Consider the following 14333-nt stretch of genomic DNA (forward strand, 5'->3'; position numbering starts at 1 on the left):
CAGAGATGACAAGAGTGCTGAGGGAAGACACAGTTAAAGGTAAAGAAGCAACAATGGTTCCCACTGCAGTGAAAATGGAAGAAAAGAGAAAACAGGAAGCACTTGTCACCCCTGAACGTGAGCAAAGTGCACACAAAGTGTTTGAAAAGAAAACGGAGAAAAAGATGAAATCTGAGGAAATGTTTTATGCAGAAACAGAGATTGTTGCTGTAAAACCCTCAGTAACAGATACTGACGTGACAAAAATGATCAAACAGGGGTTGGAATTTGAATCTGTTTCTGCAAAAACTGAACTCAAATACAAGACGACAAAGGAAACAAAAGAATCTTTATCCGAGGATCCTCTTCAGACAGTTCCTTCAGTGCCATTAAAGCCAGACGAGAAAAGGATTCCTTCAAAAAAGTCTTCCAGAGGTACCAAACGTACCGTTCTTATTGCATTGTTAATCTGTACCTGTGTCATTCGACTCCATGTTTGCAGTCTTTGTTCTGGTGTGTGTTCGGACTGAGTTCATCATCAACCTCAGTTTGTAAACCTCTCTTCATGTCACGTGTTCATAGTTGGTCTTTTTCATTCCTCTTAAAATCTTTTTTCCTGCCCTTTGTTATTCTACTAAAATCTACTCGTGCCTTCCTTTGAATAAGAACTGATTCTTTTTTAAAGAAACAGAAGACACGATTCTCACTGCTGCTCCTGATGCTTTGTCGCCTGAAACACAAGTTGCAGCTAAAACAGAAAGAATAGAGAGAGGTAAAGTCGCAGCACATTTCACATCTTTTTTCAGCTCCTGATATTCCTTTTTACAGCAGCGTCTGTCTTACTTAACTAAAAATGTTTGTGTCTGTATTTTTTACTGTGATCTCTTTGCACCACTACACTTCACGCCATTTAAATTTCTCAATGTCAATGCGAGAAAACATCTTCTACAAAGAAGAGAAGAGGAAGCAACAAACCACAAAGATAATGACGACACTGTAGGCAAGGATATTGTTTCTGTACGGCAAGAGGAGATTTTAAGAACTATACAAGAACCCAACAAAGTGTCAGGGTAATAAAATAAATGTCATGGTAACATTTCTGTCACTAATGGTTTGAAGACAAATTAAGTTATTCTTAAAACTAAGGAAAAGGTGAAAAATACAAGAAAATTGTCAGTTAATAAAAAGTCCATCTCCAGAAAAGATCACATGACCAAGGAGAGAAAACGTTACAGGCTGGAATTAGTGAAACATCTGCAAAATCTCAATAAACTGAAACAACAGAAGATATTTTTTCTATGTTTTCAATGAAAAACAGGACAGAATTAGAGGAATTAAACTTGAAGAAGACCAGTTCAACAAAGAAACACACTGAGAGAAACCTCATGTTTAGGCCTTTAATGGAAGACGAAGTCTAAGAATGAAGTTCAATACATCTTCAAAGAAACCAGATTCTTTGAAAGACCGAGGACAGCAAAGACATCCAGTCTAAACTGAATGTGAAAAGACAATTTTATCACCATTAATACAAAGCAGCAACAAACGGAAAGAAAGGGTTCAATGATCCCTGCAATGGATCTGCAAAACAATTAACTGCAGAGGAGCACGAGTTTTTATTAGAGCCTCTAGTAAAATATATTTTCCCAGATGATACTGTAAAAGTGAGTTTTATATGAAAGGCAAATCTACAGAAGATGAACAGCAGAAATCTGGTGAAAATGATAAATCAAAGGTAATAATAGGAGAAATTCAGTCAAAGTGAAGAAGACACTGAAAGCAAAGCCAAAGTTACGCCGGTGTTGTCTTAGCAATCACATGTAGCAGATGACAGGCCTGAAAAATATGTGAAAATGGAATCACTCAAAGAAAAAGTCATTGCAAACAAGTATGTCAGCTAAAAAAGACGTGAAGAAGATGTAAGCAGAATGTAAGCAGGAAGTCCCGCTTGCTAGACGCATGTCTCCTCATGAACTTCAAGCCATCACCAGAAAGAAGGGAGAAGCTCGAATGATTCACTCCATTACAGACAAATGGATTTGACACTGGAAATAGAAGAGAGAAAAGAAACTCTTCCTTCAGGAAATTTCCAGAGGTATCGAGGCAAAAAGAAACACTCTTGATATGAGAGCCAGTCATTGTTTTGATTCTTAAAAGACTTTGAACTCATAACTCCTCGTCTTCATCATATTAGCCATTTCATCTGGGCACAAACTGCTCGTCATGCTGTTTGCTTTCTTATCACTACAGTTAAATCACAAAAGGTTTCTACTGAATGCTGTTTCAGTTACTTCTAGTTCTGTATTTGAAGTGAATATTTCTTTATCAATAGTTTTGGACGGTGAGGTCAAATGTCCAGCTGTCATATGGAGTTGAAACTCAGTCATCCAGCTTTCTATGCAGTGTCACGTGGTTTTAGTCTTTAAATGGTCTCATGCTTCCCACATCTGTCTTTGTGAGGCGCTAATTGTCTTGTGATTTCATTTTCAAGTACTTGTAAAGGAGAAGGAGTTGGTGCCAGAAATCAAAGAATCACTGGTAAAGCCAGCTGCTCCACAAAAAGGTACCCAGCCACTTCTTTAAAGCTCTTTCTGTGTTTCTGTGGAGGGTTTATTAAGGCATTCAGAAAAGAATGCCACTCTTATGCAGATATAAATCTTTGACTGTGTCTTGAAACAAAATAGACAAAAACAAGGTGTTTATAGAAAAAATGCAACATGAACTTCTGGTTCTCTTTGTGTAGGATGATGTAGATTAGATAGAGCACTGTTGCTGAAATTCCTGTATACTTTTTACTTTAAGTGAGCAAACCACAAGCTGCTGTTAAAGATCAAGAAGCTGCCAAAAAGCCTGAAGTCACTGATAATGCCAAGTTGAAAAAGACAATTACTCCACCAGAAGAAAAGCCAGGTATTCAGACAGTGATTCCAGCTTTGAGAAATATTACGTGCTTTGGTGATTATACATCAATTCTTTCTTTTTTATACTTAAAGTGGTCGTGACAAAGCCCGTTATGGCGGCTGAAGAACCAACTAAGATGATTGCAGAGGAGGAAAAACCACTAACAAAAAAGATATCACCTGGAACAGGTAGAGGATTGAGATGGAAATGTTCTCTTTGTTTAAGGTCTTTAGTCTGTTCCAGTTTCTTTTTTTAAACTTCTTGTTTGATAACAGCAATTTTATTTATACTCCACTGTGTATGTGTACTGGTGTTGCTATGAGTCTTTCTTATGTTGGAGGATAGGACCCTTAGCCAAAGTAAAGCCTCTCTGTCTGTTGTTGCAGTGTTTGTGTCTGTTGGTGATTGAATTCAACATAAGCTACTGTGTCCTTGTACTCAGCCTAACTTCATTTCATTCTTTGTGTTTATTTACGGTGTTATTTCTTTTCTGTTGCTCTTCATCTAAATGATAGCACAGTGAATTCTTTGCTCTGCACATGAGTCACATCTGTGTTTGTGTCTCCTCCACATTAAGTTACAACTTTTTGAACTATGTTTTTATATTAGATGAATCCAAGGGGCCAGTCCAAGCACCAGGAGGAGTCAAGAAAGGTAGGAGTACACTCAGTATAGAGCTACTAGCATGTATGGAGTAAACATGTCTCAAAAGGGTTACAAATGGTGTGATCCACAAGCTTACACTTAAATGTATAAATGTGTACAATTATTTGTGTGTAACTCTTTAGGACTCACAAGTGTGTGCTTCAGTCCACACACGTACAAAACAATTTGAACACACATCAAAAACACAAATTCAAATACACAAGCCTGGATAAATGTAATGATCTGCATGCAGTTTATTAAGTTCAGCTTCATAAATTGGATACGTTTGTCTTTCATAAAGCTCCCACTCGTACAAAACCTTAAGTAGGAGTGCACGAATCACCTGATATGCACAGATCACGCCGCATGCCTATGTGGGCTGCCAGCTTCACATGGATCCACAAACACAAGCGCTGTCAACGTGCTGGTGTAAAACAGGGACATCCTCTATAGTCCTTTTTGTTCTTTTTTTCAAATGGAGTGGTCATTGTTCTTCTAAATAAACAGAACAACTTGTCACCCCTCTGCTAGCAAACATAGATTACAGATAACACAGCGTAGCCTGTAAATATTAATAGTTTAAATAAGCTGCTGCTACATGCTGGACAATCTGCTGGGAAGACTCATTCAGTGCTCAGCTGCAGATGGGGGGACATCATGGTTGTACATCACTGTGGATCATTCTCTGGAGTGAGTATGTGCTAAATAATCTCTGTATATTTTAAATAATCATATAATCCAGGTAATGTGGAATAACACTTTCATGTTAATCCTACCATTCTCTAATAACAGTAGGTTAACATTAATGTTAGCTTAATGACTCATTCTTAACTTTTCAGGATGTAGCAGCAGCTTATTTAAGTGATATATTACCTTTTATAGGTTACTGCGTTGTGTCTGTAATTAGTGATGAGTTGTTCTGTTTATTTAGAAAAGAAACACCCACTTCAAGTAATACAGAGGAAACCCAGACGTCCCAGTTTTGCACTGGGACGTCTGAACGATCTGTGAGAAGCTGGCAGCCTGAAATTTATCTCAAAACCTCACGTGGGCATGCAACATGATCTTTGCGTATCAGGCGATTCATGCACTCAAATTTAAGGTTTGGTAAGTGCGCAAGTGAGAGGATATGTCTAGTTTTAGATGTTTGTGTGCACAGAGAGCTTTTGAAAGAGAAAATGATCCAATTTGTGAAGCAAAACGTAATCACAACGTAAATGATCAGTATTTATTCAGGTTTGGGTGCAGGCATTTGTAAAATAGTTGGAGGTGTGGTCAAATTGCTTTGTATTTGTGGATTGAAGCATGCTCGCATGAGGTCTCAAAAGTTAGCATTTGTAGCCTTTTTTGAAACCTGTCTCCAAATGCACGTATATAACCATGCATGTATACCTCCTATATCTGTAACTTTTCAGTCATCAGTCCAACACTGTTTTTTTTAATTAAGCTGATCACTAATTTGCAAATTTCCTATTAGCTCTACTAAATGCAACATTAAACTTTCTGTCCTTTGTTGGAGAAACTGGAAATGTCCCTGTCATCTTTTGTTTGTTGTTCTTAAATCATTCAAAGTTATCTTCCTAAAATCCCTGATTACATTTTTATCCCTTGTATATTAATATTTATTTATTTATACTCTTTTTCACGAGTTGCTATTTTCTTTGTTTGTACAAATTGTGATATGAGTTTAGTTTACTGACACTAAACTGTATTATACATACAGCCGATGTTTAACCAAGTAATATGAAACGTTTGATGCCTCAGAAACAGTTCTACACAAAAAAGGTCAAAAGGTCAAATTGGAAGAGGATGTGACGTTTGAGATCCCCACGTTGAGAAAGACAACCAGGGTCATGAGAGAGGTGGAAGAAGAACAAGAGATTATCATATTGAAGAAGATCCCATCAGTTCCACAAAAAGAGCCTGAACAAGAGGAATTACCTCTGGTCACCAAGACCACAGTTGTTAATGTTGAGGAGATGGTACATAAAGAAGAAGCTGCTGAGATTATGTTTGTCACCACGAGATATGAGGAGGAGAAGAAGCTAAAAGAGAAAGCAGATGTGGTGAAAAAGCCAAAAGTTATTCAACCTAAAGAAGCAAAGGAACAAAAAGAGACTCCTAAAGATGCGTGGACCCGGCAGAAGCCTGGCCCAAAAGATGAGAAACCCAAAGATACCATTTCTCTGAAGAAAACTCCCAAGACACCTAAGGAGGAGGAAAGTGCCCCACCCAGTACAGCCCTAAAGAAAGTTAAAAAATTGCCTTTGGATGAAGTGGAACCAGAAGTAGTCAAACTGAAACCCTTCGAGAAGCCTCTTAAACCAGCAGAGGATCCAGAGAAAGACAAGAAGGAGAGGCCAGAGAAGGACACGTCACCTTTTCAGAAGGGGGAAAGGCTTCCCAGACAGGTGGAAACCACAGAACCTCCAAAGCAATCTGAGAAAGAACCTGTTGAAGTAAAAGAGCCACCAGCCAAGGTGCCAAAACCAGGAGACCAAAAGAAATCTCCAGAGAAGGAGCCTGAAGAGGACAAAAGGCCAAAAAAGGTGAAGAAGATTCCAACAGTGGAACCAGAGATAGAAACAGTCAAGTTGAAGCCCTTTGACAGGCTGGCCAAACAGGCTACAGAGCCTGAGAAGAAACCCGCAGAGGAGAAAGAAAGGAGGCCAACTGATGATCTGCCAAAACGTCACACAAGTCCAGCTGAGACCCCTGAAGAACGGAAACAACAGGCTAAACCAAAGAAACCTGAGATCCCAGAAGCTCCAGAGAAGAAGCCGGTGAAACCGGAGAAGGTAGATGTAGCTCCGTTGGAAAAGACCATACTTCCTGTTCCAGCCCCCGCTGAGAAACCTGAAAAGGTTCTCGAGGAGAAAAAACCTCTGCAAGTGAAGAAAAAAGTGTTATCAAAGGAAAAAGAGGAAGTATCTCTAAAACCTGTAGAGCAACTCAAGAAGGTAGAGCTCAAAAAGACTCCCTCCCCGAAAGTTGAGAAACTTAAAGAAGCAGAGACAGTTGCAGCTGAGAGAAGGCCAAGTCTTGACAAACTCAAAAAGCTTCCTAAAACTGTTTCACCCAAAGAATCTATTGAGGATGTGATTCTAAAAAAAGTCCCAAAGAAGCCTTTGCAAGAGGAAGCCAAGGTTAAGGAACCGGCAAAGCCTGATGAAGGAAAGCTTCCCTTGGTAAAGGAAGTCTCTCCTGGAGCCGTGGAGATGAAGAAGGTTGCCACTCAGGCAGAGGAGGAAGTATTTGAAGAGGAGTTTGAAGCTGAGAATGAGGCTGTGCCAGAGGGAGAGGAGGCATGGGGCTGGGAGCTGGTTCCAGAGGAGAGTTACGAGCTAGAGGACTGGGAAGGTGAAGCAGAGGAAGGTGCTGTGAAGGTTCCAGGGGTGGCCAGGAGAGGTGAGATGGTGGCATCTTCGGTGACAACCAAAAAAGAAAAAACCCTGCCTCCCTGCCATCAATAATATCCACTCATCTTCGCTTCCATAACCTCATTTTCCCTCCATCGTATTTTAAGTGTGATGCGATTTCTTCATCTTTTCCTTAGACTTGTGTAATCATTCCGTGTCCGACTGCCGGTCACGTTTACCACTTTGTTTCATTTTTGTTATGTCGTTTATGTTTCTGCTATTTGACCATTCTCCATTATGTATTGTCCCCACTCATTGCATTCGTCTTTGTTCTTCCATTTATTTTAATTTTAATGTATCGTCTTCCTCATCGTGTTTTTGTCGACCCCCATGTGAGTGTCAATACTTCATAAACTTACCATCAGAACCATTTCATAATCCCCAGTCCATTCACTACACTGGATTTCCTTACCCTGGCATGTTTAGCATGATAAGTATGTATGATTAGCCTGTGAGCATAAAATAATTTATATTCTTCCTGAACAGAGGGACAACCAACAGAGGAAGCAGGAAGAGGTAGAGGTAGAGGGCTGAAACGTAAGTTTTACCTTGATAAAACAATGGTGTTCCAGCAAAACCAATGTTACCGTTTATCCAGAAAGGATTCACAGCGCTTCATTTGTTCACAATTTGTCACATGACAGCATTATTCAAAAATGGATTAAATTCATTGTTCACTTAAAAATCTGAACCCAGTACACTTTAATGACAAAGCCCAGATGTCCCAGCTTTACACTGGGACATTGAAACACTGCTGGCAGCCTGCAATTTGTCTCAAAACCTCACGTGGACATGCAACGTAATCTGTGTGCATCAGGCTATTCATGCACTCAAAGTTAAGGTTTGGTAAGTGAGCACGTGAGACGTTATGTGTCGTTTTAGACATCTGTATGCACAGCAAACTTTTTGAAAGAGAAATTGATTCAATTCGTGAAGCTAAACTTAATGAGTTGTGCATAAATAATCGGTATTTAGCCCTGCTAAATGCACTGTTACATTTTCAGTGTTTTCTTTGAGAAGAATGTCTTTGTGCTCTTGTTTTGCCTTTGTCAAAATAAATTAAATTAATTTGTTACCTTAAAATTTGACACATAGTACCCAATAGTGACAAAGTAAAAAAGGTTGCTTTGAATTATTCCCATTTGATTCAGATTGAAAAACAAAAACATGTACATAAGTATTCAGAGCCTTTGCCATGGCACTCAGACTTGAGCTTAGGTGCATCCTGACCACCTCCCAGATGTTTCTTACCACTTCCAGAAGAACAACTGGGCCTGCATGGTAGATGGTAGCACATGACAGCCCACCTGGAGTTTGCTAAAAGCCACCTGAAGTGCTGTCAGACCACGAGAAACAAAATTCTCTGGTCTGGTGAACCAGACTTTAAACTATTTGGCCTGAATGCCAAGTGTCATGTCTAGAGGAAGCTAGGTATCCCTCATCACCTGGCCAATGCCATCACTACAGTAAAGCATGGTGGTGGTAGCATCATGCTGGGGGATGTTTTTCAGCAGCAGGAGCCTAGTCAGGAAAGACAGTACAGAGACATCCTTGATGACAGTTCGCTGCAGAGCGCTCCGGACCTCTGCAGCAAAGGTTCATGTTCCAACAGGACAACACACCTGGAGAGATCTGAAAATGGCTGTGAACCACCCAAGTAACCTGAAGAATGGGAGAAACTGCCCAAAAATCGGTGTACCAAGCTTGTAGCATCATACTCAAAAAACCTTGAGCCTGTATTTGCTGTTAAAGGTGCTTCAACAAAGTATTGAGCATAAATACTTTGATGTAAATTGTTGGGGGTTTTTAAGAAACTTGAGAAAAGTTTCTAGCTTTTGTCAGTTTGCCAGTTTTGTGGGTTATTCTGTGTCAAACCTTGAGGTGAAAAAAAAATGGATCCATTTTGCTGTAACATCACAAAATGTGGGACAAGTAAAGCGCTGTGAATACTTTACTGATGCAGATACAGATATGATGACGTGAGCATGCCATTCTATTTTCAAATGAAATGTGAATTGATGGTCTTCAATTTGTTTATTCAGCTAAGCAGACCCCATCTCCTGGAGAGGGCAGGGGTCGGGGGCTGAGGCCTGGTGGGAAAGGACCACCACCACCAGAGGAACCTTTTGCAGGGTTCAAGCTCAAAGCTGTCCCGCTGAAGTTTATCAAAAAGCTTCAGAACATTGTTCTGCAGGAAGCCGAGTCTATCGGCTCATCTGCTGTCTTTGAATGTGAGGTCTCACCTTCCACTGCTGTTACTTCTTGGATGAAAGATGGTAGCAATCTCCGTGAGAGCCCCAAGCACAAGTTCACTTCGGATGGCAAAGATCGCAAATTGAACATCATTGATGTCCAGCTGTCTGACACTGGGGAATATACGTGCGTGGCCAAGAACGCTGGCAAAGAGATATCTTGCACCGCCAAGCTTATCGTTGAAGGTATAATAATGTTTTGGCAGTCCTGAGATGCACAAAATGTAACCATTGGAATCCCCTCAAATAATGTGTGATGTCTCTGCTATTTTGTCATGTTAAAGAGCTACCTGTGAAATGGATCAAAGAACTGGGAGAGGAGACATCAGCAATCAAGGGTCAGCCTCTGTATATGACCTGCGAGCTGAACAAAGAGAGGGATGTGATATGGAAGAAGAATGGTGAGGTCCTCAAGAAAAAGGAGGGCAAGATTCAGATCAATATCATTGGTATGCAGCACGCGGTGACCATCCAGAACTCCACGGAGGAGGACGCCGGTGTTTTCTCATGTGAAGTGGCTGGACAGGAAGACGTTAAGACTACAACAAACGTCAAAGTGATTGGTAAGCAGAATGAGACGTGCTGCACGCTCCTACATGTCTCAGTACACATTTTTATCAAATTTTGTGGCTTGTTTGTAGTTTGCCTAAACAAACATAAATATCATAACATTATTATGCATCTTTATATCCTATTGAAAAAGATTGCCGCAAAGTGTCCTGCAGCTAAATGTGATTTATTTCCACAGCTTGGACATTAAATAGAGATCCTTGGAATTTTCAAACTGAGTATCGCTTAAAATTTTAACCACGTTAAGACTGAGCTGATTTTGTCATGCAATGTTTTATTTGTGCAAATTCTGAAACATATGATTGTCATTGACTCTCAAAATTCAACAGAAATTGTCAAAGACTGGATAGTGAAACCACTGAGAGATCAGCATGTAAAACCAAAGGCTGCTGCAACATTTAAATGCGAGCTTTTCAAGGAAACTCCCAACTGGAAGTGGCTCAAAGGAGAGAATGAAGTCCAGCCATCTGACAAGATTGAGATCAAGAAGGAAGGAAAGGAGCTGACGCTTGTCATTAAGAACTGCCAGCCTGATGACGTAGCAGAATATGCGCTGGAGGTGGAAGGACGCATCTACACTGCCAAGCTAACACTTGGAGGTTCATCCATTTACTTACTTATATCCATAGTAACTGTAATCATTTAAATCATTGCAATAGTTTTCTGTTGCTGATGCATAAGATTTAATATTGAGTACTAATTTCTAATAATGTGTTCACAGAGCGGGAGGCTGAGATCCTAAAGCCTTTGGTCAGCGTCGAGGTGGTTGAGAAGGAAGATGCCATGTTTGAGACTGAGATTTCTGAGGACGACATTCCTGGGGAATGGAAGCTCAAAGGAGAGGTTTTGACCAGATCCCCGGTGAGGCACAAAGGGCTTGTCTTATATTGCTGCACATGTAGTCTTTAATTTGTATGTTCACTCTTTATTCGCGAGTATATTGTAATGTTTTCACTAGACATGCGACATCCAAATGGAGGGTACAGTGCGTAGACTCAAGCTAAAAAACTGCCAGCTGGACCAGGCGGGAGAAGTGACCTACACGGCTCTGAACGCCATAACCAGCGCCATGCTTAATGTCAAAGGTAAGGGGAACTCCTGTAACCAAGAACTGCAAATTCTGTGTGCTGTAAAAGTGTCCTGTAAAAATAAAGGTGTGAGGTCTTAACCGAGGCGTCCTGTGAGAGTGGACCTTACACCTTTACTGAAAAGGATCGACAACTCAACTTGATCATTTGTGCCACTATATCAGTCTGGTGTGGGATCTTAGCTATTTTCACTGGTTGAATTGGTGTGCTGTATCTGTTGTTGTTGTAAAGTCTTGTACTGGAAAATATAAAGTATAAATGTGTCAGATTTTGTCTCCCTCTAAAGTTTATTTGTATCTTTTATGATTAAATGTTCTATGTTAAATCTGTGGACATGGACAGTTTATTAGTTAGCACATGTTAGTGAATGTGTTACGGGACTCAATTTGAAAGGGACTTGGTTTTAACAACAGCAGTGGAGTTCTGCAACAAATCATTGATTTTCCCTGGCAAACATCTGCTGGAGTGCAGACTTTAAGAAGTGGACAGAAGACACCTCTTATTTGCCTTCTCTGGGAACTATGTTCAGAAGATGTTTTTTCTACCCTGTGGCAAAACTTGAATGTGAATATTTTGAATTCTTGTTACTAACAACATGGTGTTCCTTAATAATAACTTCAATATAGGAGGTCCTTCAACACCTTGTGAGAAAGAGGACTGATGTAGTTCAAGATGGGAAGAACACTGTGAGCTGGCAACAGCACCTTTGTTGTCTTACTGACCATTTTAAGCACTTTGGAGTGATCTTCAGTTTAGTCAATAGCAAGAAGTAACTTAGTGTTTTAATAGTCCCTGATACTACGTGCTTCCTGATTCGGGGTAATTATACAGCTAGAGGGACATTTAAAGAGATACAGAAGGTACAGCGACCTCAGGCTGTAGACTCCAGTCCTGTTGTTGTGTTCTGCTGTTGACATATTGTGCCTATGTCACTTTTTATCTCAGAAGTCGAAATGGACTTTGTTGTCCCGCTGAAGGATGTTTCTGTGCCAGAAAAGAAACAAGCTAAGTTTGAATGCACCATCACAAAAGATGTTTTTAAAGTCATGTGGTATAAAGGGGCTGACATCATCACCCAAGACCAAAAATATGACATCATCGACGACGGAAAGAAGCACATGCTGATTATAAACTGCTGTGAGTTTGATGACGAGGACGAATACATGATTGAAGTTTTAGGCAAAACCTCAAAAGCTAGACTCACAGTGGAGGGTAAGTAATGGTCCACGTTTACTGGAAAAAAGGCCAGAACACGATTGTTTTCACTGCATTCATTGTCTTGGTTACCCCACCATCATATGAGCTAACTCATATGACCCTGTTTTATTAATGTAATTGTAGGTATCAGGCTGAAATTTATCTCACCAATAAAGGATCAAACTGTAAAGGAAGGCAAAACAGCTCGCTTTGAGCTGGAGCTTTCTCACGAGAACATCCCCATCACCTGGTACAAGAACGACAACAAAATTCATCCGAGCAGAACTGTTGTCATTCACGTGGATGGAAAGAAGCACGCACTAGAAATGAGAGAAGTGACTCTAGATGATATCTGCCAAATTAAGGCTGAGGCCAAAGGAATTCTTTCCATGGCCAACCTGACAGTTATAGGTAATCCAAGAATAACGACCTGTCCTTTCTGTCCTTATTGTCAAGTGTGTCGTCCTTCCCACAGCTTTGTGTACACTTTGTCCATTGTTGTGTCTGTCTGGGTCTACAAAAGTACTGTATCCTTGTCTCTGTGATATATACGAAATCATTTTTTGTGGTTTTCATTTGTGTTTCTCGTGTGTCTTCACTGTCGTGTTTTGTGCACTGTATATTTGTGGTGTATTGTGGAATTACCCAAAAATATTCCCATTCTAGAGGGAGATCCGTACTTCACAGTTAAGCTGCAGGACTATACTGCAGTGGAGAAAGATGAGGTGGTTCTAGATTGCGAGCTCAGCAAAGATGTCGATGTCATGTGGTACCACAATGAGGCCGAGATCAAAGCTTCTAAGACGGTGAACATTAAAGCTGAAGGCAAACGCAGAGTCCTCATAATCAAGAGAGTTGGGGACAAAGACAAAGGACAGTACCTATGTGACTGTGGAACAGACAAGACGACAGCGACTCTTCACATTGAAGGTAAAGACCCAGAAATCTCTTGATTTTGATATTCGGTCATTTTGAGGCAGCTTCCTTCCCTTCTTGATACTCGTCTTCACTTGCACAGCCCGTGCATCGCGTCCTATCGCTCACTCTTTTTTGCAATTTTTTACTTGAAGCACTTCACTTTCCAATCAGCGTTTACTGTTTTTTTTTCCGTCTCTCTCCATTAACAGCAGAAACTGGAAGACTAAAAACTAAAAGATTTAAAGTTTCCAAGAAGCTAAACTGTATTCGAATCTATGTGTCAGTCCTGTGGTGTCGTTGTCATGTCGCTGACTTCTGGTTATGAGATTTCCTTTTCAAAACACATCACTTATTGTCTTTTGAAGCACTTTGTCACTTTAGTAATCACACAGTTTCAAACTGGATCAAATCATCACAACATTTTATTACCGGGACCACGAGGCACTGGTTTCTGTATGTGTGTCTGTCTGATGTTGACTTGTTTTTGTGTGTACATTGTGTGTACATGTTTGTATATGTTTATATGTTTATGATTTCTTTGTCCCCTCTTCAAAACGTCAGCTCGTCACATAAAGGTGGTTCGGCCGATGTATGGCGCTGAGGTGTTTGACGGAGAGACAGCTCGATTTGAGGTTGAGCTCAGTGAAGACGATGTCCATGGCCAGTGGAAACTGAATGGGGAACTCCTCAGTCCATCCACTGTATGTCACTGCATCTCAGCAGATATTCATTTATCTGTGGTTTCATTCTTTTACTTAAATCTAGATGTCGATACACTAGTAGAGATAAACCGCAGTTGTGTCCTCATCACGTTTCTTTCACTCTCACAATTTTGCTGAAAACGTTTGTTGGCCATCTGCAGGATGTTGAAATCGTGGAGGACGGTGCCAAACATACTCTGGTCTTGTACAACTGCAGAGTACCTCAGACCGGCGAGGTCATGTTCACTGCTGCTAATGCCAAATGTTCTGCTAACCTGAAAGTGAAGGGTGAGCTTTCCACCTTCCTTTTTTTGAGTCAGCGTGGAAAGTCTCTGCCCACTCAGATATTTTGATTTTTTTATTAACTATCTGTCTGAATCAACAGAGGTCCCAGTGTCATTCATTACACCTCTGGCTGATGTACATGTGTATGAAAAGGATGAAGCGAAATTTGAACTAGAAATTTCCCGGGAGCCCAAAAGCTTCCGTTGGCTGAAGGGATCTCAAGAGTTGTCAACAGATGACAAGTTTGAACTCCACGTGGAAGGAAAGAGACACAGTCTTTTTGTAAAATCTGCCAGATATGAAGATGAAGGTAAATACATGTTCGAGGCTGAAGATAAGAGGACATCCGGAAAGTTGATTATCAAAGGTAAACAAAGTTGG

At 40.5% G+C, this 14333-nt stretch overlaps 1 protein-coding gene across 1 annotated transcript in view; it reads left to right on the top strand.

Annotated features, from left to right (window-relative positions):
- The window catches only part of ttn.2 (titin, tandem duplicate 2), a 218262-nt gene that overhangs the window by 86010 nt on the left and 117919 nt on the right, over nt 1-14333 (top strand). Inside the window, exons 92-107 of the mRNA XM_080904000.1 lie at nt 2468-2539; nt 2779-2886; nt 2970-3065; nt 3487-3531; nt 7428-7478; nt 8984-9379; nt 9478-9756; nt 10093-10362; nt 10485-10624; nt 10722-10848; nt 11797-12063; nt 12193-12459; nt 12715-12978; nt 13528-13667; nt 13829-13955; nt 14053-14319. Coding sequence (XP_080760126.1) covers nt 2468-2539; nt 2779-2886; nt 2970-3065; nt 3487-3531; nt 7428-7478; nt 8984-9379; nt 9478-9756; nt 10093-10362; nt 10485-10624; nt 10722-10848; nt 11797-12063; nt 12193-12459; nt 12715-12978; nt 13528-13667; nt 13829-13955; nt 14053-14319 — 2916 coding nt within the window. The remainder of the gene's footprint in view (nt 1-2467; nt 2540-2778; nt 2887-2969; nt 3066-3486; nt 3532-7427; nt 7479-8983; nt 9380-9477; nt 9757-10092; nt 10363-10484; nt 10625-10721; nt 10849-11796; nt 12064-12192; nt 12460-12714; nt 12979-13527; nt 13668-13828; nt 13956-14052; nt 14320-14333) is intronic.

The sequence above is a fragment of the Rhamphochromis sp. 'chilingali' genome, assembly GCF_963969265.1.
Source record: "Rhamphochromis sp. 'chilingali' genome assembly, chromosome: 14".
NCBI lineage: Eukaryota > Metazoa > Chordata > Actinopteri > Cichliformes > Cichlidae > Rhamphochromis > Rhamphochromis sp. 'chilingali'.